The sequence below is a fragment of the Filicampus tigris genome, chromosome 6 (assembly GCF_054856515.1).
Source record: "Filicampus tigris isolate MCC_2025a chromosome 6, RoL_Ftig_1.0, whole genome shotgun sequence".
NCBI lineage: Eukaryota > Metazoa > Chordata > Actinopteri > Syngnathiformes > Syngnathidae > Filicampus > Filicampus tigris.
In genome coordinates this window covers 15,796,450-15,820,544 of record NC_141222.1, presented here as the reverse complement: position 1 = coordinate 15,820,544, position 24,095 = coordinate 15,796,450, and the positions used below count along the sequence as shown (strand labels likewise).

The 24,095-nt window shown below is 41.2% G+C and overlaps 1 protein-coding gene across 4 annotated transcripts in view; it reads right to left on the bottom strand.

Moving 5' to 3' along the window:
• Positions 1–435: 435 nt before the first annotated feature.
• Positions 436–24,095, bottom strand: part of doc2g (double C2-like domains, gamma) — a 48,491-nt gene continuing 24,831 nt past the window's right edge. For 2 of the 4 annotated variants that reach the window (XM_086034254.1, XM_086034256.1), the window contains 6 exons: positions 17,174–17,300; positions 16,777–16,833; positions 16,214–16,338; positions 8,980–9,061; positions 8,150–8,246; positions 436–1,819 (listed from right to left, as the gene is read on the bottom strand). In XM_086034254.1, the coding sequence (XP_085890380.1) occupies positions 1,680–1,819; positions 8,150–8,246; positions 8,980–9,061; positions 16,214–16,338; positions 16,777–16,833; positions 17,174–17,300 (628 nt within the window). In that variant the 3' untranslated portion in view covers positions 436–1,679. Of the gene's footprint in view, positions 1,820–3,339; positions 3,444–8,149; positions 8,247–8,979; positions 9,062–16,213; positions 16,339–16,776; positions 16,834–17,173; positions 17,301–24,095 lie in introns of all 4 variants that reach the window. The other 2 variants (XR_015087248.1, XM_086034255.1) reach the window with 2 other exon arrangements.

The window sequence follows — 24,095 nt, the reverse complement described above, 5'->3', positions numbered from 1 at the left end:
GCGAAAAGGGCACAAACCTGATTGCTCACGCAAATAGATGTCGAGGCTGATCTACCAACGTGGCATATCAAGGACTGCGTCTACTAAATGCACAACATTGCCATCAGGTCATTTTGCACATATTGAGAGCAGTCGGCCTACATGCAATATATGACTTAAAACGGACGTTAACCCAAACATATATTTTTAAGAATATGTTCTATGCAGCCCCACTAGTTGAAACTCACCATTCTAATTAATATTGTGTTTGTGGAATATGAGTTAAGCAACAAAATCCACCCATTTTTAGCCATCTCTGGGGGCGGCCATTTTGTCACTTCTTTCGACTGAAAATGACATCACAATTGCTCAGGGGTCAGATAACGACCAATCATAGCTCAGCTTCAGGAAACAGGTGAGCCGTGATTGGTGGTTATCTGAGCCCGGATTGTCTGTGATGTCATTTTTAGTCGATAGAAGCGACAAAATGGCCGCCCCCTGAGATGGCTAAAAATGGGTGGATTTTGTTGCTTAACTCATATTCCAATTTTGCTGCTTGAATCATATTTCAAATGAATCATATTGCCTTGTTTCAACTAGTGGGCCTACATAGAACATATTCTTGAAAAAAAATATGTTTGGGTTGACTTCCTCTTCCTTTAATAAACCTGAGAGGGATTGCGATGGCTGATTCTGCGTCTTTGAATATCAATTCTGAAAAGCAGGTGCAAAGAAGCATGCAAAGTTGTGCCAGCTTAGTGCAGGCAAGAGACCACTTCCACTTGTGTAAACATTTTTCTAAATGAAATCATCACGACATATCATCTACACAGTGATGCAATTTTGAAACCATAATGGGAGGAGCCATTAAGTTGGAGTCATGTCATATCACTTATGACGAAACTAATTTGCACTCTGCATTTCCATACATCTGGGTCATTTCAGCGCACTGTGAAAACAAAACAGGTTTCAGAAGTGCTGCCTCAAGTTTGAAACACACTCGCCATACACTAAATGTGTTAAATGAAACAAAACATGGCTTTTATGCACTTCCCCAAATGATATTTATCAAAACGATTTATTTTCTGGAACTCAGCAATATTTGCTTGTTTCTCTTCCACCAACACTTCCAATTCCATCGCTTCACACTTCAATCTGCGTTTGCGGTGCTCTCCAGAATGTTCCAAGGTGAAAACCATCTGCATTATCTAAAGCCTCTATTATATACGCCACGTTTACAAGTGTTGCCAAAAGCGTGTCGCTATCTGTTACAGTGAGTGCACACACACAATTTAGCGCCTTCTGTTTGGGATCTTGGTAAATCAGGCCCAATGAGTCACATGGCCTCACGCTGTTGCTGGCCTCGTTCATGGAGTGAATTCTAATCATCTCTTCATTAGGTGAACATTTGAACAAGGACACTAGAGCCACTTCCACAAGGTCTAAATGACAACATTGTGTGTATCTCTTTGTTACACTTATGAGGGCAATTTGGTTTACCTTTAAAAAAATAAACAACACACCTTTTTAACATCACTGATGTCAGAATGAAGATCATTTACAAATAATCGGTGCTGTTGGCATTAAATGATGGATTTCACCTTCATCACGATCACATTATTATTATTGCAGTTTTGTTCTTTTCTTTTGTTATCTTTCAGGGGGATGTGCACGTGCGTATACTTTGTGTCTGGTGTGATTTAGTCCGTTTTGTCGCTGCTCGGGGCTCCTTGCTGTGTGAGCGTATGCCAGTACTCCACTTTTTTCCCTTTGTTTTTGAGACACTCGAACCAGTGTCTGAGTCTCTGTCCACTTGCGTTGATGCCCAGCTCCACGCCACCTGGAAGCACAGGCCGAAAACAGACGACATAGTAAGGACGCGAATTGGATGACGGCCGGGCCGGAGCGAAAGATGTCTGGAGAATAGGCGACGCTATTGAGCATGATGGGTGGGAGGTGACAAATATGCAGGAAATGAGCCAGGATGATGGAGCAACAGACTGCAAGAGAGGCACAGTCATTTGCGATGCAGCCTTTCCCCTGGCTGCCATTGCGCAGTTAAAGGAGCATGAAATGTCATAAAATAGTATTATGGTGAGGCTGCCTTTAAACTGTGCTGTACAAAAATGACAGCCGCAAGCCAGCAAGCGCGGTTTTTGTTGATGTGCGACTCGTCTCGGCTCAAGAAACGAACTCAGCCTGCAATGGCGCTGCTGGGAGCAGCGGAAAAGCTTTTCGTTTCCCGCGTTCACTTTCTACGTCCCTTTCAGCTCACATCGGAGAGACGGCGTCTGAACCTGTTAAGGGAACTTCCTTCGAGTCATGGCCCCAAAACACTCTCACCAACTTCGAATGGAGGTCGACAGATGTTCGCTGAGCCCGAGGGCCGCTCGGGACGACCCGCCCGTCGCTCTGAAGTTCAGTTTGACACCCAGGTAGAAAAGGAGCAGGTGTAGAGCCCGCTTACGTAGCTTTGCCCCTGTGCTCCAAATGTCCACTCCCTCGGCTGCGGCAGCAGCAACTTCAAGGGCGTCAAGTGTCTACAAAACAGCTGGGTAATCGTCTCTCTCTTAATTGAGTCATTAATCATTGATTGGATTACTGGAAGTATAGTGTACTAGTGGTTAGCACATATGCTTCACAGTTCTGGGGTTTGGGTTTTGAGTCTGGATTCTATTGACGTATAAATTGAGGTCCCATTATATTTGCCTCGTGATTGGCTGGTGAGCATTTCAAGTTGAACCCCACCTCTCACTCAAAGTCCACCTCACCCATGAACCTAGCGGTACAAAAATGGATGAATGATATGATGTCAGCCCCCCCCCCCCCCGAATCTTAATTATTCATTTTACCAAGACATTCTAGGCAAATCTATGCTTCCAACTGGTACGTTTGTGGAATGTCTCTTCCTGTTCCCCTTGCACAAAGCAAGCTCCTCAAGGACATGATTGAATGAATTTGATAAGGAAGAACTTGGGGGGTCTTAACCTCAACACCATGAAACACCTTTGGGATGAACAAGATCAGAGATTCGGAGCCAGCAGGCCCTCGAACCTCCCAGCTGTTCTTTTAATGGATGGGCTCACTCTCAACATCGTGTAAAAAGTGTTCCCAGAAGAAGAGAGAGAAGAGAAGAAGAAGCTGTACTAGCTGCAAAGGAAAGATCAAGCCCATATTTTATTTTAAGGTCACACATCCAAAAGGAATCACTGAACTTCAGATTAGTAATTTTTCAAAGACAGAAATGTGGCAGGTGAGCTTTCCTTAAACAGCACTCACCTCTCTTGCCTAGTTAATTATTAACACGTTATTGAAGACATAACTATTTGGGGATGTGAAACTGTCATCTTCACAGCTCACCATTCCTGATGAGGTTCATGAAGATGATGATGATGATGATGATGATGGTGATGGTGATGATGATGGTTTTCCGCAGCAGCTTCAAGCATCTCAAACGCCTTTGCCTGACATGACACATACAGTATAGTTTCTCTCAAGAAAAAAAAAAAAATCATGTTCACGGTATCTGCAGGTTTTTCTAAGTAAGGGTTGTTGAGTCAGCTGAAATGCCCTGACCCTAACGACCCAAACCAACCAGGCAGATAATACAGAGGCTACTGGTAGGTCGAGCTGTTGCAATCAGAGCACCTTTATAAACTGTACGGTCAATGTACTAAGATTTGAGTCTTTGAACTCTTTGAACTTGTCATACAAGTGTATAAACCACTGTTAAACCGTTTAACTAATAACACGTTGAAGTAATAAATTCTTAATTTTAAGGATAAAGGCATACTGCTAATATAAAGATGACGTGTGCCCAAAATATCGTAATTATCACACAAGTTTAAAAAAGTTAATCACGCTCAGAAGCAAAAGGTGCACACAAAAAAAAATCATTGTATCTTAACTTTGATAACAAGTGACATGGTTATGGTGACTCTAGAATCACTTTACATTCGTTTAATGCTTCTCCACCCGTGTTCTTCTAAGACTCCTTGTAGAAGGGATTTTTGAATAAGTGTTGTAACAGACACAAAAAAAAAGCAGAATCATTCTGAGGTCTTAAGGTGGAAATCAACCCAAACATATTTTTTTCAAGAATATGTTCCCAGCAGGCCCATTAGTTGAGAACGTGATTAATAGTGCGTTTGTGTAATATGAGTTAAGCAGTAAAATCCACCCGTTTTTAGTGGTCTCAGGTGGCGGCCATTTTGTCATTTCTGTCGACTGAAAGTGACATCACAACTGCCCAGGGCTCAGGGAACGACCAATCACAGCTCGCCTGTTTTCTAAAGCTGAGCCGCGATTGGTCGTTACCTGAGCCCTGAGCAGTTGTGATGTCATTTTCAGTCGACATTAGTGACAAAATGGCCGCCCCCTGTGATGGCTCAAAACGAGTGGATTTAACCCTTATTCCACAAACGCAATATTTATCAAAATGCCTGGTTTCAACTAGTGGGCTTACATGGAACATATTCTTGAAAAAAATATGATTGGGTTGATTTCTACTTTAAATGTCGCTTTCTATGACTTTTCTCCATAATTTGTAATTGCTCTCAGTCAACTGCCCACCAGGCTTCATTATCAATCCGTTATAGTTTCCTTCCCAGAGTTATCTTTCTCCCGCCACCAATTAACCTAAATGGCAGGCTTCTATCACAAACATGCAGTGATGACAGCCTCTGGAACGTTGGTTATCCGGGGCTGTTAGACTGACGGTCTTTTGTCCCAGCGGGGATAATAACTCACTGGGCTATCTCAACAGCGAGTCCGCATCAACCAGAGTGCTGCACACAACCGACAAGGCAAAGAGCTCTGATCCAAACACCTCGAGCTCACTGGGCAGTCATCTTTTTTTTTTGCACCACCCGTCTGACTTCCGATCACTCCTGAATCCCTCATGTGCTTCATCTATAGGACGTACTGTGCGCACCAGGCCTTTCCAAAGCTGTTTACTGGGTGAGTCCATAAGCATGAAAGCATGAACACTGCAGAGCTGCCCAAAAAAAAAAAAACTCTTAAGCCTCTTATTTTCTTTATATGTTCAGTCCTTTTTTTGCTAGCTCAATCCGACTCCTCGTGCATCATAATTAACTGTCGACTCCCAGCACTTTTTATGCATCATTTTTTATGTATCTTTTACCTCTCCCTCGCTCCCTCCCTCCACCCACGCTTGGCCTGGTTTTGATATTTGTTCAAATTTGTGCCTTTTTCATGCACAGCTATCTTCTTAATTGCTACAGTCTCCCATCTCGTGTCCCTTCAACGTATACTACTATATTGCCAAAATGATTTGCTCACCTGTCTTGACTCGCATATATATACATTTAAGGGACCTCATCTATTATTTTAATTAGAGATATCTGCAACAGAATTGTAATTCCAATTCAAGATATGCTTAATTGACCTCAGTTATATTAAGGCCGTTTCAAATGTCTTAAAGTGGAAATCACCCCAAACATATTTTTTTGCAGAATATGTTCTGTGCTGGCCCACTAGTTGACACAAGGCATTCTGATTAATACTGTGTTTGTGGAATATGAGTTAAGCAGCAAAAGCCACCTGTTTTTAGCCATCTCGGCGGGCGGCCATTTTGTCACTTCTGTCAACTGAAAATGACATCACAACTGCTCAGGTAACGACCAACCACGGCTCAGCTTCAGAAAGCAGGTCATCTGTGATTGGTCGTTACCTGAGCCCTGAGCAGTTGTGACATCATTTTCAGTCGACAGAAGTGACAAAATGGCCGCCCCCTGAGATGGCTAAAAACGGGTGGATTAACTCTTACTTCCACGAACGCAATATTTATCAGAATGCCTTGTTTCAACTACTGGGCTTGTATAGAACATATTCTTGAAAAAAATATGTTTGGGTTGACTTCCGCTTTAATCAAAATGAGGAAGTCAGGATTAATGGGTACAATGAGCATGTTTTGCAGTGTACAGCTTTTCAAAGCGGGATTGGAACCTGCCACCGGGCTCCCCACCCACCCCTGGCTTGGAGCCAACTTGGTTGAGCCTGCCAGTATTGTAGCTTGTCTTACAGATTGAGCCATGCAAGTCTAAGTACACATGGCCCGTAACCTAAAGTTGTAACCTTCCAAGCCTTTTTTATGATCGCAAGGATTCACCAGTCCAGTTCTCCCCATCTGCCATTGCGGTAGTTATAAAAAGCGCTCTTGGCGCTTGATAGAGATCTGTAATATCCAACCTGTCCAGCTTGCACATGTATCTCATTATGTCCTTTTCATCAAAAAGAGATGTGAATTCACTTGGAAGGAATGCTGAATGATAAATGCTAATTTTATCACTGCTATCCATTGTAAACCCTTCACCTGCCGCCGCTGCTATCCTGCTAGCATAGCTTCGTAAACAAATGCACGTGGTGATTAGTCACGTGACGTATGGAGCTCTGTACTCCCTGCGCACATACAATACAATACAATACAATTTGATTCATATAGCGCATTTCATAACAGCTAGAGCTTTAACAAAGCACTTTACAAACAATACAATAAATAGAACAAAAACAATAAAAGGCTGTGGTACATGTATTAATAAATATAGACATAAATAATATATAATAATAATATATAAATAAAATATAAATAATAAAGCCAATAAATTGACAAAACACTATATACACCGGAAAAGAGACGAAAATTTCAGGTTGGATCAAAAGCCCGAGAAAAGAAATGCGTCTTCAACCTGGTTTTAAAAATGGACAGAGAGGGGGCTTGCCTAACAACCAATGGGAGGTCATTCCAGAGGGAAGGACCAGCAACAGAAAAGGCTCGATCCCCTCTGAGGCTCCGCTTGGTTCTCGGCACCTCGAGCAGCGCCTGGTCCGCAGACCTGAGGCTGCGGGAAGGTGCGTAGGAGTGGAGGAGCTCAGAGAGGTACGCCGGGGCCAGGCCATTTAATGACTTATAGACAAATAAGAGAAGGACTTGACTAGTCTCAGTTATGTTACGATATCTTGAATGAAAATTCCAACTATTAGAAGTGGAAATTACAACAAGTCAGAAAGACAGCCTTGATATCTATAAAGTTAATTCTGGATCGCCAAACTGGGCTTTTAAATGTCCACTCAGCTTGCCATACTAAACTCTCAGCCTGTGCTCCAATACATCGTAAAGATGTTCTATCAGGTTAAAGTCAGGACAGTGCTGCAAGTTGTTAATCCATACCTTTATGGACCATGCTTTGTGCATAGTACACTCATGGCCTGAAAAGGCCTGCAATTCTCCCCAAAATATTTCCCCCCTTAGTGCTAGTGAAAGAGACTCTGAATGCTTTTCCATATCAAGAGATTGTTAAGGTTCCGTTGGAACCAGGAAAAGGGTGGATCAAACAAGCGTAAAAAGCCAAAAGTTGACAAACAAAAATTGATTAACAAAAGGTTACTACCGTCCAAATATCAAACACGAATCGCTGGCAGCACACCAGGAAAAACGAAATAAGAAAAAACGCTTGCAAAACAAGGCAAGAAAGAAATTAACACAAAATTACCTGCCACACGGGATCAGGAACATTCCGACGACAACGCACGCCGGACAAGAAAACTCAACCAAAACACTGCACTCGGAAAAACACGCAAACCAGAGAATCAAAATTTATCTTAGTCAAGAATCACACTGGGAGCAATGAAAGCGAGCAAGAGAGAATAATCTGACAAGCGGTCTTCGGCGCCGCAGAACACGCCCCCAACTCATCTGACAGACTGCTAAACCATGACACAGATTTTGGACGATTCCATGCTCACAACTTTGTGGCAAAAGTTTCCTAATCCGACATGACTTTGCACCTGTGCAAAAAGTAACATAAAGAAGACAACAGGGATGAGAGAGCTTGATGTGGATGAACTTGCAGAGTCTGTACCTTAACCTTATCGAACACCTTTGGGATGAATTAGAGCAGATCTTGAGAGCCAAGACTTCTTGTCCAACATAAGTTTGACTTGATGAATGCGCTTCTGGAAGCATGTTCACAAGTTCCCATGAAATCACTCTTAAACCTTGTGGACAGCCTTCCCAGAAGAGCTGAAGCTGGTATGGCTCCAAAGGGTGGACCGACATTGTATTCAACCCCATGGCAACTTAAATAGCTAAATATGTGAGTCAGGCCGTGCGCAAATACTTTTAGCAATATTGTGCAATTTGCCAGTTTACCTATGAAGTCGTTGCTCATTCCCAAATCGTAGTCCCACACTGAGATCTCAAGGGTTTTCTTAGCCAGCAAGTCCAGAGTCACCTCATAGGAAAACTCCTGGGCGCAGTAAAGACACAAACACACTACATCAGATACATCAGGTTGATCACACATAGCGGATCAAACTTGTTTGTTGCATGATTTTCTTTTTATTTGTGTATTAGAAATAGTGAAAAAGGCTGCAGGGCTCTTTTATCTCCAGGTTTATTTCTCTATTTGATACAGCTAAAATATTTAGTTTCAAATCCCTTGCTTGCAATAACTGCATCAAGCCTGTGCCTGTGACTCACTGACTTCACTAAATTATCACATTCTTCTTTTTCTTTGCTTTCCCAGGCTTTCACCGCGGCCTCTTCCAGTTATTGCTTGATTTGGGTTATAAGAAATTTAAAGTTTTACTGGCTGATTCAGTCTAGGTTCTTGTAGAGCATGGCATTTACCCGCTGAAGTAGGAGAAGAAAAAGAACCCTCAAAACAGCAACTGAAAGTGGCTGCTGTGAAAGTCTTAAATAGCGCCACACGAAGAAGGCTAAAGTTTGGTGATGCCAACTAAATATTTTTCAAAGTATTGAAAATGTTTCAATTTCAATACTTTTGCTCACCTAAAAATGTGGTACTACAAATAATGCTTTATTGTAAGATGTGTACCAGATCCCGACGTATACCAGCAAAGAAAAGTTGGAATGTTGATCTCTTTTCATCAATTCATCTTTTGAACCCGAATGTGTTCAGTGCACAGCTAAAACAAAGCAATTGGCCTCACAGTTCCAATACAAACATGCGCGCGTACCTCATTGAATTCAGGGTTGAGAGTCTTTTTCTTCACTGACGTCTTGTACTTAGACTTCTTCCCCATGTCTGGCTGCAAGATGCTTATAGGACAAGAAGAAAGATTATCAAACCTTTAGATAATACATTACTAATCAGTAAAAAAAAAAAAAAAAAATCGGACTAATTTGTGGCGCTGCATACAGAAGTCAAATGAAATAATTACCTAATAACCCTTCACCCATTAATGACGGGAATAATCAGACACCATTAGTGACACAGTGGGCTACTAAGACACCAATGATTAAGGGCACCTCAACCATGGATGAATGGGGGCTACATAGTGCCTGTGCCACCGCATACTGACCTCCACCCCAATAGCACCAAAGTTGCCACAATTAATCTTTGCATGAATCATCTACTTCAATAAATAAACATCTCACAGATGCCTGTTACCTTCCTGAGAAAAAAAACAGATGGTAGCTGTAATGACCTTGTCTAATAATACCACCATGTGTTGCAGTAAACATCTCGACCACAGCACGCTCAAGCCTGAACAACATACAACAAATGTAAGTTTACTATCAAGTTTCTTTTTTTTTTTTGAAGAAGAAAGATGTATGCAGTGGAGCAAAAGGTGTTCGACATTTCCACACTGACCCGAAAACATTTAGGGCTTTATAAAAACAAAACGATGTGAAAACAAAATATAAACTTTCAGCCACTATGTGAAGAACTGAAATGATGACCCTTTTAATCACAGTGGTTTTTTTTGTTTTTTTTAATCACCTGTCCACAGAGGGTGATTTTGGCATTTAATTGGCTGGTGTTGGTAGGTAGCTTCTGTCAATTTTGGAAAAGGCCAGGCATGTACTTTCTCCTCATATGTCTAGTAAGCAGAAAGCAGCAAAATGACTGACCTTCATTTTTACATCTCAAACTTCAATCAGGTGAACTTTCACTGCACAATGAAACATTTTTTGTGGAGCTAAATGGTCCGTTTGAATACCGGAGCTCCCAAAAATATATTGTGCCCGCACTTTTCTGGAATGGAAGTCATGAATCCATCCACTTTTTATCTCTTGCCCCTATTTGACAATAAACCTTGCTGAATGGAACTAAATGGAGACAGCACGTTTACAATAACTCTTTTGAAGATAATTGTGACCTAGAAGTCTTTGGACAAAGAAACACAAGCGAGAGCAGACCACAGCGAGATCCTAATCATGCCAAGTTTGGAGGAGTTTTTACGCTCCAGTAAAGAGGCACCAGACGGGTTGCCGGAGGGCAGATGGAGTCATCTTTGTACATTCAGAGTCAAGATTTTCAGGTGATGTGGTATCTCCCTCCTCAAGCAACATCTTGTGCCCACCCCACCGGTGACTAACAGCTGATGCATGGCATTGACTCGCGGCTGTCGCTGCGCCACCGGAATCAGAGGTGGTGCAAAAATGTGATTCACCATATGCTTGTTGTGTCAGCATTGAAAAGAAAAGCAGGTTTCAGAAACAATTTTCCTCTTAATCCTTCTGTTAGATGAGGGAGAGTCGGACTAATCAAACAAGCAATTGAAAGGAGGCACGGCATTGCCATAAGTTCCCGCTACACAACTAAACTGTGCTTTCAAATGACAAACTTGGTGTGCAAGAAAGATAATGTGAAAAGCAATTTGAGGAAGGCAGCTAAAGACCCGCAGCAATTGAGGTGGTGAGGCAGAAGCCTGGGGAGGAGACACCGGGGGCGGCGGGGGGGGGGGGTCTTACTGCGACTTGTGTCAAATCTCATTTTGCATGGACTCCAATGCAGCGCTGATGGGGGAATTCCAATTTCCCGTTGTCCAAAACAAATGAATGCAATACCGACAATAGCGATGCCTCATCCAAAAGCATTCTACAGAGCTGCAATCCAACTATGCTTGAATTCAATGTGCAAAATATTTCAGAACACAGGAGGCTGGCCCGTAGAGATAGGAAGGATTGTTCCCTCATTTTTTACGGAGATGTTCGGCGGTCCAATGCAGGGATCTCCTGGAACTAACAATACATTTCTGCTCATTTTTACACTGAATACACTCCACTGAAAGAAAAGCTTAACTGGGACTCACAGCTGTTATTCATACTTGTCCAGTACCATGCAATGTTTTCCTAATACAAATCTTCATGTAAAGGCAAATACGGATGGAAGTGAAGTGACATGTTATCAGTAAACCATTAAAAATAAGCTATGAGTTAGACGAAAGTCTGGAAATGTTTGAGAAGCAAAGAAAGGGGCTTATGAAACTCTGGCACAGTGATGCAAAACTCACAAAACGGTGCTTCATAAAAGATACACTAAGCTGACACAAAAAGAAGTCAAGATTTGACTGACTGAATGAGATAGAGATCAAAACATGTTGTGCTTGATGTTCTCCCCCTAAAACAGTTTGTAGATTTTAAGCAAAAAAGAAAAGTGGCGCCCATTTTGAAAAATACAAGTCTGTAATGTCAATCGAAGCTATATTGAACAAAAACTATAAACACGACACATTTGTCCCCCCCAATTGTTATGATCTGAACTAAATAATCTAAGACTTTTTCTTTGTACACAGAAGGCCTATTTCTCTTAAATATTGTTCACAAATCTGTGCTCGAGAGTACTTCTTTGCCGAAATAATCAATCCATCTCACAGGTGTGGCATATCAAGCCTCACATTGCGCAACACATATCCTTCATTAGTTTGTTGATTGTGTTCTCTGATTGGCTGGTCAAAAACTCTTGAAGGGCTGTGCGAAGTTGATGGATATTGGCAGAAAATGGAACATGCTGTTGTCAAATGCTCACTGGGTGAGATAACCAGTGCTGGCCATGCAAGAACTGAGATGTTTTACGGCTTCCAGGACTTGTGTACAGATCGTTGAATCGTGAATCATGCCGCAAGATGTCATCGAATGCGAGCATTTGTCCACTCAAGTCAGTCACGATGACGAACTGCAGTCAGTTGAAGACCCCGATGAGGATGACAAGGCAGCAGATGAGCTTGCCTGAGACGGTTCCTGACAATTCGTGCAGAAATTCTCTGGTTATGTAAACTGATTGTTGAAGCAGCTGTCCAGGTGGCTGGTCTCAGATGATCAAACTAACACATTTTGACAGATTTGTCTACAATATTGAAGAGAAATTGGATTGTGGTTTACATTGAAAAAGCCCTAGATCAGGGATGGACAACTGGCGACCACACTCTAAGCAGTCCACTTGATTAAAGCATGGATCAGTGGTAGAGTGGTCGTCGCCCAACCCAGAGGTTGTTGGTTCGATCCCCTGCCCCTGTGACCATGTTTAAGTGTCCTTGAGCAAGAAACTGAAGCCCCACTTGCTCCTGATTCTGCGTCAACAGTAGGCGAATGAGGAGTCGGTGTGCCTTGTAGGTAGAAAAGTGCTATACAAGTCAAAGCCATATTTAACATGAAAATGTATATTTTTGAGGGAGGAAATTATAAAGGTTAAATCTTAAGTAACATTAAGAACTATTTATTTGTTTGCTCCCAGAGTCCTCAAACACTTGTAAAATGTACTTTAATTGTAAGCCTCTGATGCAAAAAAAGCTAAGTTATTAAATGCAAGTGATATACACTAACAAAACTAATCTGTTTTATAATACCATGCATCATAATAAAATGATTATATTACAGGCCATTAAATGATCTTGCTTACAAACCAGTTTCATAAATTGCAGCAGCAGCTATGCAATAGTATCTGTTTGCACGTAAAATTACTCAATTTTAGACCCCACAAGTACAAAAACACACACACGCGCACATACACATACACTCTCTGAGAGGCATGAGATTGGCAGATGTTTCAAGCAGTAGGGACATGGCCTTGGTCCCTGGTGTTTAGTCTGAAATGTGTCTGAAAGGAGACTCAATCACGGCGCAGCCACGAAACACACACAAGCACAACCACACGCACCGTTGACACCGGTACAGTATTTGGTAAATCACAAAAGGATGATTCAAAAGAGCAAGTAAGCTAAAGAAGGTTGTTTTTGATGACAAAAGACAATCATTGACGCAAGAGTGACTATAGGGAATGATATGGCTCTATGAAAGACTTCAATAGAAGTGGAAAAGGAGAGCGAGTTTAAATTTCTGCGCACATTTCGGCATTCACAATCTAGTGCGAATGGGCAGGATGAAGTAGAATGTAAAGTACTGTAACAAATCAATGCCTCCGGGTAAAATAAAAAGATGTGCATATCCGAGAAAGTGCGTGGTCTCTAGCACATCTTTCCCACTTGTGCAGCTTTTTCCCAATGGCGTCATTCAGCATTTTGCAGACTAAAAACACACTCCAGCTCTCCTCCATTAACTGCCTTTGATCAAGTAATGCTTCATGAAAACCCTTCATTGTGTTGCTCCTTCAGTGACTCATGCTCCATCCAGGATATTTACAGCCTTCCGTGCTCCAGTAATGGTCAACACTTCAACTTCAGTGAGAGAAAACAGAAGTTTGTCTTCACAACGCCTAGACAGTGTGAAATTGTATCCACATTCTCTGCCTTGCCATGGTCACCCGAATGAGAACCTCGGCAAAAGCCTAACCTTTGTCCATTTGATGTGAGATTTTGCAGAAAATAACTCTCCTGTTCTATCAAAGTGGGGAAAACAGGATGTTGTATCCAGTCTAAGTAAATGTGCTGTGTAACAGAAAATATACCAAAGTGAAGGGAGAACAAAGCCACCTCAAGAATGAAAACAAAAGTGCAACCCTGACAAACTGAAACTCCTCATTAGGATGTAACATACACACAATTACACTGGGGTGCATATAACTGGTATGCAGGTACGCACGCGCAACAGAAATCACTGATGCGTACCGTCAATTGCGTCACGACGCGCATTTGCGTACCTATACTATACACACTAGTGGTGCAGTGCAACGAATCATCTTTGATTGGTAAGGATCAAGCATCGGTTCAGGATGGGCACGATCCGCAGAATAGTTGGTGAAAAAAACAGTGCGCGTTTACAATAAGGCAACGTGATTAGTCCGCATTCAGCAGAGGAAGTTGAATACCCTCAATATCACGTTAGTTGCATGTACAAAAGCGTTTTGCAAACATACTCAAGGAACACACCGCGTCCACAAAGGCTAACTTAAAAATAAAGCTTATCAAATAATACATTGCAATACAATGCCAATGCAATAGCCTTAGTGAACTTTTATTTTGAAGTTGTCCCGCGTGGTGGCGTAACGGCTGACTTGACTTTCGTTTTCGACGTTTTAAGGCTTGCTACCAACACCAACACAACGCAGTCTCGAAATCGTATTCAGTCGCTAATTTAGGACACGAACAAACCGATGGTTAATTACGCTGTCATTGTATGATACGGCACAAGTCTCCGGCGTTAGTGGCTAGCAGCTGTTATCATTAGCTGATAGTTCAACAGCTGCTCCTTGGTTTAATTACTTTTTTTAAAGCTTCTTTTTCCTATATTGTGGACCTAGATTACTTTGTAATGTGCTGTCCCTGTTTTAAGAAAGGTGCCTTAAATTGCACTTCCAAGTCTTTTTCATTATGAAAAAAAAAATAAAATAAAACTGTCTTCATTTAATTGTTTTCTTACAATTATTAGGCAAACACGTTTGCCTAAAAATTGTAAGAAAACATTCAGCTCAAAATGTCTGGCAGGATATCTTGAAATGTATACACTGTACCACTTACAAAATTGCTTTACATTGTGTTCTTAAATCCTAAACGGCCATATTAGACATTAGGAGTTGAATTTTTTAAGGGCAAAAGCGTTTTATGAAATAAATGAAGACAACATTCTACTTAGTTTAAAAATAAAATAAAAAATTACTCATACAAAAAACGATCCGACCCATGACTCAAAATCCGTGACCGATCGGAACCGTGACTTATGTGATCCGTTGGACCACTAGTGAGTACCAAAGGCAATCTCCTGGTACTCATGTGAGTACTGCATGAAAAAAAATATGTGCACCCCTGCATATACACAACCCAATAAGATTCTCCATGGGTCATAGAGAGTGACAAATGATACCACAGCAATTCTACAATTTGAAAATAAAGGTGAAAATAAATTCAAGCTTCCATCTTTTTTCATTCATTTCCCCCAAAGTAAACAGTTTTTATAACAACAATTCCATAATGCTGCTAACAAACAAATAAAGCAAGAAACAAACCAACAGTGACAAAAACAATAAGACTTCGCATACGGGTGAGATGGTAATGTTCACTTTTGATTGACACTGTCACAGAGGTATTCATTTATCAATCCGTTTATGATTGTGATAGTAAATTGCTGTGGCGTAGGACTGCACTGCATCATGCTGAGGGCTAATGTGTTTTGGCACCCTGGCTTGAATGAATACAATTTGCTTCTAAATGTGCACTGATCAGATTAAGATGATACTTGGATTCAGGAAGAAAAGGAAGGGGAATAAAATAGGACAAGAAGTTAAGTCAGAATTTAAGAAAGGAAACAAGGAAATGGGAAGAAATTAGAAATGAAAAACAAGAATTGAACAAAACAATTATCAAAATAGGCTATATGGTAATTAGAATGAATTATATTTTTAATTTGTGTTAAATTAATTTTTGACTAAATAAAAAACAATGTTTTTGCTTTGCATTAAATCAAAAAGGTTGTTTGCACTGAATCATAAATAGAACTCGAGACAAATATAAACTCAGCTGTAATTAGAGTAATTATTGTCCTAAATATTTAGATTTTTTTCTGTGTGGATTATTTTTGTACACCTAACAGTTTTTATCTCTAGCTCTTGACATGGCCACTGGCGGAGCTAGAGGGGGTGTTGCAGGGGCACTGACCCCCCGCCCCGCGTCCCCCACCAGGTGCCAGACCAGAGAATTGACTTTTGGGTATTTTACGATTTTTTTCAGGGAATTCTTTTCCACTTTTCCCCCTGTCCCGGTAGGGAACAGATAATGAATTTTTATCAGTGTTTTCTGAGGAATTTGGGGGGCTTTAAAAAAATGTTTTGGTTGTGCGGACACCCAGACATATCCTTGGCCCCTCCATGGCTCCCCCAAGGAAAAAAATCCTAGCTCCGCCAGTGTATATGACATGATGAGAACTGCTCAGTGGTGAACCCATTATATGACCCCGAATGTGGACATAGTGTAATGTTCTGCATATGCTGCAACAAGATGATTTAACCCAAATTCAGAGAGTTTACATATGCAAATAAAGAGAGGTTGATTAATAAAAGATGCTGATGTGACTCACATTTTGACAAAGGGGTCAGAGTAGCCATTGGAGTCCATGGCGGCCAGATGGGCGCAGCGTATGATCCCAACCAGCAGGCAGCCCTTCTCTGTGTTGTAGCAGAGTGACACCAGGATGCGGCCCCGCTGCCCACAGAGAACACACACCTTTTACAAAAATGAACGCACACACCGGTAGGGAAAAGTACTATTACAGAATTCACCCAGAAAAGATTAGAATTACAGATTCCCATTTCAGCATGAAGCACGTGCTGTGTGAAAGCGTACACTGTACTGTAGTTAAAAGCTTTGTCTGGGCGTAGGAACATGACACTACTTTATTCCCTCTTGAGGCCAAAAGCTATTAACTTGTGTCTCTAAAATCACAAGAAGGGTTTCGATAACAACCAGAAGAGAACCACACCGGGCTGACAAATCGCAACAATTCAGTATGCCTTAAAAGGTGCCAATTGTTTCCCTGGCGTGCATTTTTCCTGTGGAATATTGCAGAGTAAAAGATAAGAGACTGCTGTAGATACATTATGTGAGGGAAAATTACTGTTGATATAAAGATAAAGCTGGTACCTCCTCCTCTGCCACCAGCGCTCCCTGCTCCACCGCCTGATTGTTCGATTCTTTGTTCTAGAACCAAAGAAACATGAACATGGAGTGATGCAAGAGAGAGATCATGAAACATACAATACGAGGCATCTCAGCAGATAAGTTGCACAACGCAACAAAGACAAAATGAAATATACAACAGGTAGACAATGAATCAGGGAAATCTCTGTTGGATCTATTGACTCGGGTCAAATAATAGAGTGACCATGGACACTGTGTAATGACTGTAAAGATTCTAATTGTAAACACGACAAAGATAAAATATGATACATTTCAGTAATGGTCTGTAGAAATCTGGAATTTGTTATATGCGTAACTACCACAACAACAGTCATGTATACTGCATTCTGAGTGTATGTACCTGTGCAATTCTCTCCAAGCCCATATTGTAACGTTTGTTGTCGCCTTCTCTGAGCTTCTTCAGGGCCACTCTCACTTCACCGATGAATTCATTTCGTCCAAGTCTGTCCATGTCACACACACACAGCCTACACGACACCAACACAAGACAAGGCGCACAAAGACAAAATGGAGTATTTGGTTAGCACGATTAATCAAGCTATTACACACGAGTTGCACGATACGTTGATAGAGCTGCGAACTGAAGACATCGCTCTGGGTAAGTAAATAGATCCGTCAGTTTTTAGACGAATGCTCCTCTATTGCAAATTTAATGTTGATTTAATCAGTGGACCTTGGTAAAATTGACAGCGTTATATTCATATGAAGTTTCCTGGTGATAACCATTGAGGTAAAAGTTGAGTTAAACAAAGGAAATGAATGTCATAGAGGAAGCAAACAACAATTGAGGAAATCCAGCATTTGAAAGTATAAGTTCTATATTTGGGTTACTGATTGCAAAACAAGTGTTGTTTGAGAAAAGACACCATTTTAGGCTAATGTTCATGGTTTACATTAAGTCACTCCTTAGCCAGTATATTTTGTTATGAGCTGTAAACTCCGTCTAGCTGGTTCATCTCGGATTTTATTCATCAAGCACTACTTTTCATGCTGATGGAGGTGACTCTTTTTTCTTCTTTCAGGTATTCTTTCTCTTGTACTCATGAAAAAAACACTCGCATACACAACTTCCCCTTCAACTCTTCCTGTCCCCTTGGATGTTTGGCAGCGAAGCTCCGTTAGCCACAGAATAACTCTGACTCATGACCACGGATGTCTGGTGATTTATATGCATAAGCTCCAGCACATATGTGTAGTTTGAGGTGGTAATGAGATAAAGGTTGTGGTGAAATGTCACACCGGTTCTGGGAAAATCGCCTCCATGAAAATCCTTGCACCCTCTTCCCCACACGTTTCCTCTAAAAGTTCAACAGATGCTCCTGTTTTCATGCCATCAACATTACTTCTAAAAACAACCGCCAACGAATGCAAAGTTGTGACCATACCCAATCTTCTAACGTGAAGCCTTTTAATGCTTTCGCACCCCCAATTCATATGTTCTTGAAGAAAAAGTGATTTTTCTGGCTCTACTGCGAGACAAAAAGTCTTTATTTCTAAACGACTGCAACAGGGACAGCCATGTGTTGCTGTTCTTTTTATCATCATTATCATCACCAACATCCATCCATTCACTTCCTATATATAGCCCTTGTCCTTAATTAGCATCATCCAGCTGATGGAAAAGAGACCGAGAACACCTTGGACTGTTTATCAGGACACATAATGACAAACAATCTTTCACATACCTATGTGCAATTTTGAGTCTTCAATTAACCTGACATGCATGTCTTCAGAATAAACCACAGTCACACGCAAAAATACAACACTAGCATGAGGAGACAATTTAAACCCCACACAGAAAGGCCAGAGCCATGATTAGAATGCAGAACCTCACAACACACGGACCCAAGTGTCCGACACCATCCACAGATTTTGACAAGCCACGTGACTATTTTTGCCTTAGTAATGACCAGTTTAAAATGTTAAAAGATTGTTTATCTGTGACAGACCACACACATGAAGATGTATAATCAGGCATTGAACAGTTTTGTTAGTACTGTGTGTGGTGTGCTCCGATAATCTCAACACAGAACACATAAAGAATCTGTTCCACCTCCAATCTCGAAACAAATGCTCGGAGCCAGTAATTTTGCGTGTTCACACGTGATCTAATGTCTGTTCACTGCCAGTTGCCAACTCTGACTTACTGGGGTATACACGTCATTCAAACTTAAAGGGTTAAGTCAACCCAAACATTTTTTTTTCAAGAATATGTTCTATGCAAGCCCACTAGTTGAAACAAGGCATTCTGATAAATATTGCGTTTGTGGAATAAGAGTTAATCCGCCCGTTTTTAGCAATCTCTGGGGGCGGCCATTTTGTTACTCCCGTCACTTCTGTCTGTTCTTGAAAATGACATCACAACTACCCAGCGCTCAGGTAATGACCAATCATGGCTCAGCTTTAGAAAACAGGCGAGCTGTGATATTGGTAGTTAGCTGAGCTCTGGGTAGTTGTGATGTCATTTTCAGTCAACAGAAATGACAAAATGGCCGCCCCCCGAGATCGCTATTGCTTAGCTCATATTCCACAAACGCAATATTAATCAGAATGCTGTGTTTCAACTAGTGGGATTGCTGTGAACATATTCTTGAAAAAAATATGTTTGGGTTGATTTCCTCTTTTAGTGTTCTTTTGTCCAAGGTGTATGAGGACTGTATGGATAACTCTGTTGACGGCATTGTCAGCGGGGCAGTTCTAACAAACGGCTGGAAGGGGTCCAGTGTGTCCGGGACTACTTTCTCAAAACACTTCATCACTACTGAGGTGAGTGCAATGGTGTGGTGGTCATTTAGTCAGATTACAGTTTTTATTCTTGAGGAGGGGCACTATTTTGTGGGATTTGGGACAGGCAGGCAGATTAGTGAACGAGGGAGAGGTTAAAAATGTTTGTCAACACCTCCGCCAGTGTTAAAGAGCAGAACCTCAAAACTCAGCCGGGATGTTATCGGGACCTGCTGCTTTTGTGGGTTAAGCCTCAAAAGCGACGCAACGTGAATGGGGCTTTGTGCTGCCTCTACTGGTACAATGGTACAATCTCTGCATCGCTCAGCGTTGAGTGGGTCAAAGCGGGCGCACAGCTCTTTCACTTCATCTGGCAGTGTGGTGTTGTTGCTGCGGGTCGTGACGGTGTTGCTCCTCTATCAGAGCTGAGTGTTACAGTATCCCTCCAGCTTTAGCCTGTACTGTCTCTTGGCTGCTTTGATGGATCTACGTAGGTCGCATTGGGCTTTTTTGTAATCGTCGGAATCATTGGATGCAAATGCAGCAGAGAATGCATGTAGCATGGACCGTGCCTCAGTTTTTCATCCAGCGTTTTTGATTTTGCAGCGCTTGGTGGGGACAATGTTGCTGCATGTGCTGATGTAATCCATGACGACAGAGGCATATTCTTCTCAAACCACAGAGCAGTCATCACTCACAGCGGCAGTCTTAAGCACCTCCCAGTTTGCAGTATTAAAGCATTTCTGAAGTAGAAGATCAGTCTCTTCAATCCAAATTGTAACCGTTTTGTTTACTGGTGGAGTCTATTTGTGGAGTTGGGGTAGAAGAATAGAGAAACATGAATATGTGATCGAATTGTCCAAAATAAGGCCTAGGCAGGAAGGGCACTCATCTGTAAACGCTCCAACCAAAACGGAAACAAATGAAGAAACAGGAATATTTAATGAAGGCTCATCCAAAACGGCAACCCCGAATAGGGATGAAGCGGAACAAAATTATATTTTACAGCTTGGGAACATACCTTGACCTTTCTGCTATTGGAAAATGTACAGTACAAGCAGTGAAGAAGAATTAGTGCTACAGGGAAACATTAGTGGAAAATTTTACCGTATCGTGCTTCTGTGAAAAGTACGACACAAGAAAGCAATTGTAGTTTTACTTTCAGCGTTTCCCCATAAATCAAAAATATATAAAGGCTGATAGTTTCCTTTCAAACTAGAGATGGGAATTCCTTCTTGTCTCCTTTTGCTTGGATAGAAAAGAGCTAATCATCAAGTCCCACATTTAAAAAAAAATATTTTCCCACAAGACCCGATCTGCACCTGCCTGTATGTCTCAGCCAAATTCAACCTCGGACTAAATCCAATACGAAATTAAGTATTACGTTTGTCTTTATCTCCGAATGGCAGGGGTCTATTAGAAAATCTGACAGGGAGATAGAAAAAGAGAAAAAAACTGAGGAAAGACAGCAAGAGAAATCAAACACACACGCACACACACAAACACACACACGCATGATGTCTTCATTAAAGCACCTTCACATCTCTCCTCTGTTAACTGGCAGCCTGATGGCCATGTTAGCAATGAAATCCAAATAGGTGGCCCATAATTCACCTGCACTATGCATCAAAGTGCATTTCACAGCCATTTTCTTGCGCAATGAGATGCAAAAAAATTGCTGTGAGGGGAACCATTTCAACTTCACATTATTACTGTCACAGCTGTCTCCGATGAATCAGTGCAGAGGCAGACTGCAGTGACTGAGAGAGATTGAATAGTATTTCGATGTGATCTTGAATAATGTCTTTAAAAAAACATATTTTATAAACGTCACTGTGCTTCATATTTAGATGCCAAGGCAGGCCAATACATGTACTGGTAAGAAAAAAAAAGACATTTGAACTGAGCTGCCATTTATGAGAAATAAATGCAAACATGTCACTGATTCAAACAGACTAAACTGCTAATTGGAGGGAGATTTATTCCATCTCTGTCACTTTGTGTGACTTTTCAATCAAGATCCGAGCACCTCGGGCAGCCCCCCTGCATCAATTAACGGATTAAAGCTGGTAGGAGGCCAACCGTGAAGTCTTCACTGAGGACATTAATTAGGTTACTCTGCTGGTTCATCCTTGAAAACCGCCAGGACCTCTCTGCCAACTTTCAATTTTATATCAATTGTGCTGTGCTGGACTATTTAAAGCGGATGGATGTGGAAACTCATCTTCAATTTAATGGACAATTGGATGAATTTTGCCATAGTATACATTACAGTATATAAATTCCATCCATCCATCCATCTATCCATCCATCCATCATATATTATTATTATTATTATTAATAATAATAATAATGATACACATTTTACAGGTAGTTTATCCTCCAATGGTCAAGAAACGTCCTTAATCAATCAATGATTATTTATCATAAGTCATCACAACGCTTTTAATTTTAAACTTGATCTTAAAAATATTTTACATGAAGGATTGCATTACAGTACATTGTTATTCCTATAGAAAATTATATTCCTACAATTCTCTTCACAATTTCACTGAGGGCTCAATTTTCTTAGACGGTGCATGCGGAACAGCTGGTGTATCCTGATTTTTGTGCCTGTTTGCCAATTAGGCAGACCGCTTTATGCCATGCTGGACAATCCAGCGTAGTGACGATGTGTCCTTGAAGATATGCCACAATATACAATTTGGTGGCAGAAAGTCGGACTTGAAGTTCCACCTAGAGGGAATTTGATTGGGCCACAGGCAGACAGATTATGAGATGCTCGGGCATGTGCGTATATGTCGTCATATTTCATCCATAACTATGACAAGAGCATGCATTATTAAAAAGGAAGTCAACCCAAACATGTTCTTTCCAATGTAATGTTCTATGTGCCCACTAGTCTAAAGACAGCATTCTGATTAATATTGCATTTGAGGAATATGAATAAGGGAGCAAAATCCACCTGTTTTTATCCATCTCAGGAGGTGGCCATTTTGCCACTTGCTGTAAACTGAAAATGACATTTCAGTTGCTCATGGCTCAGGTAGCGACCAATCACAGCTTAGTTTGTGAAGGTCACATGACCCAACTCAGCGAGTGGTTGTTACCTGAGCCATGAGCGACTGTGAGGTCATTTTCAGTCGACAGCAAGTGGCAAAATGGCCGCCTCCTGATATGAATAAAAATTTTGCTGCTCAAATAGTCTTGTTTGTATGTGAATATTATTTTGTTCAACTCAGAGGGGCCAGCGCTTATTGTGGAGCCTTCTGGGAAAACAACAGCTTCACAGAAGGTATACAAGTAACAGCCCATTTACCATTACCAATCACAAAAATACACTAACTGTTCTGGATAAAGAAAAGGGCAAAACTTGAAACTCTAGGCTCCAGCAATTTACACATTACAACAGTAACAAAATACTCCAGTTGAATTATTCTTGTTGACAAATATGAGCAACGTGTGCAAGCAGCCTAATGATAACAACCAATGAATTTAAAACCTCACTCAATTCGCATCCTATCAAGCTTTACAATATTGTCATCAATTACCATGATGGTCCTGCATCAAATTCAACTCTATTACTGTTTATATTCCTTTTTTCCCCCATTGCAGCAGCAACCTGTTTTGGCAGCAATTGGCCCTGAATTAACTGCTTCCTCTGCTGGTTGCTGTCAGTTAATGAAATCTACTAGCTGCAGGACTTTCTGTACATAACTTGGTAATGTGAACATTAAATCATTTTTCATGATCCTCAAAATATTCATACATCAATAATTAAGGAACGCATTCGTGATCCGGGGCTGTACTGTTTGTTAGGTTCATGTTCAAATCTCTGCTCGGGCGTTCCTGGGTGGAGTTTGCATGCTCTCGTTGTTCTTGTGAGAGTTTTCTGCAGGTACTTCTTCTCCTAATAGCATGCATGTTAGAGCCATTGAACACTCTAAATTGTCTACATGTGTGATTGTGAGTGCTTGTTTGTTTACCGGTATATGTGCTGTGCGATCGGATGGCAACTAGTCCAGGGTGAAATCCGTCTCTTTCCCAAACTCAGGTGGGAGAGGCTCCATCTTACGCGTGCTTCAAATGGGGATAACACGTATTGGAAATTGATGGGTAAATGAATCGTCATTTCTTTCACTCTGGAAGTTCAACCAGTATGGTTGATCATGTCAGGCTGACATGCACGGTGTTGTGGGGGGGGGGGGGGGGGTGTGATGGGCGGGGGCGCTGCATTATATGTTAATTATGCCCAATGTTTTGGAACACCTGGGCAGAAGTGCATGATTGCTTGCTTACAGACTCATTTTCAGAATTTACCAGATAATTTAAGATTTACTTGGTTGTTTAATTTCACACTTGGCTGGACAGGCACTCCTCCAGACACAACTGCGAAACAATTTGCGAAACATTAAAAATAAGCCATTTTTCATAGAATGTCCCTTTGAATTATAAAAAGGTCAACTTTGAAGACATTAATTTACTTTTCAAATTTACTTGTGTATCTTGTGTACTCTACTGCCCCTTGGTGGCTAATT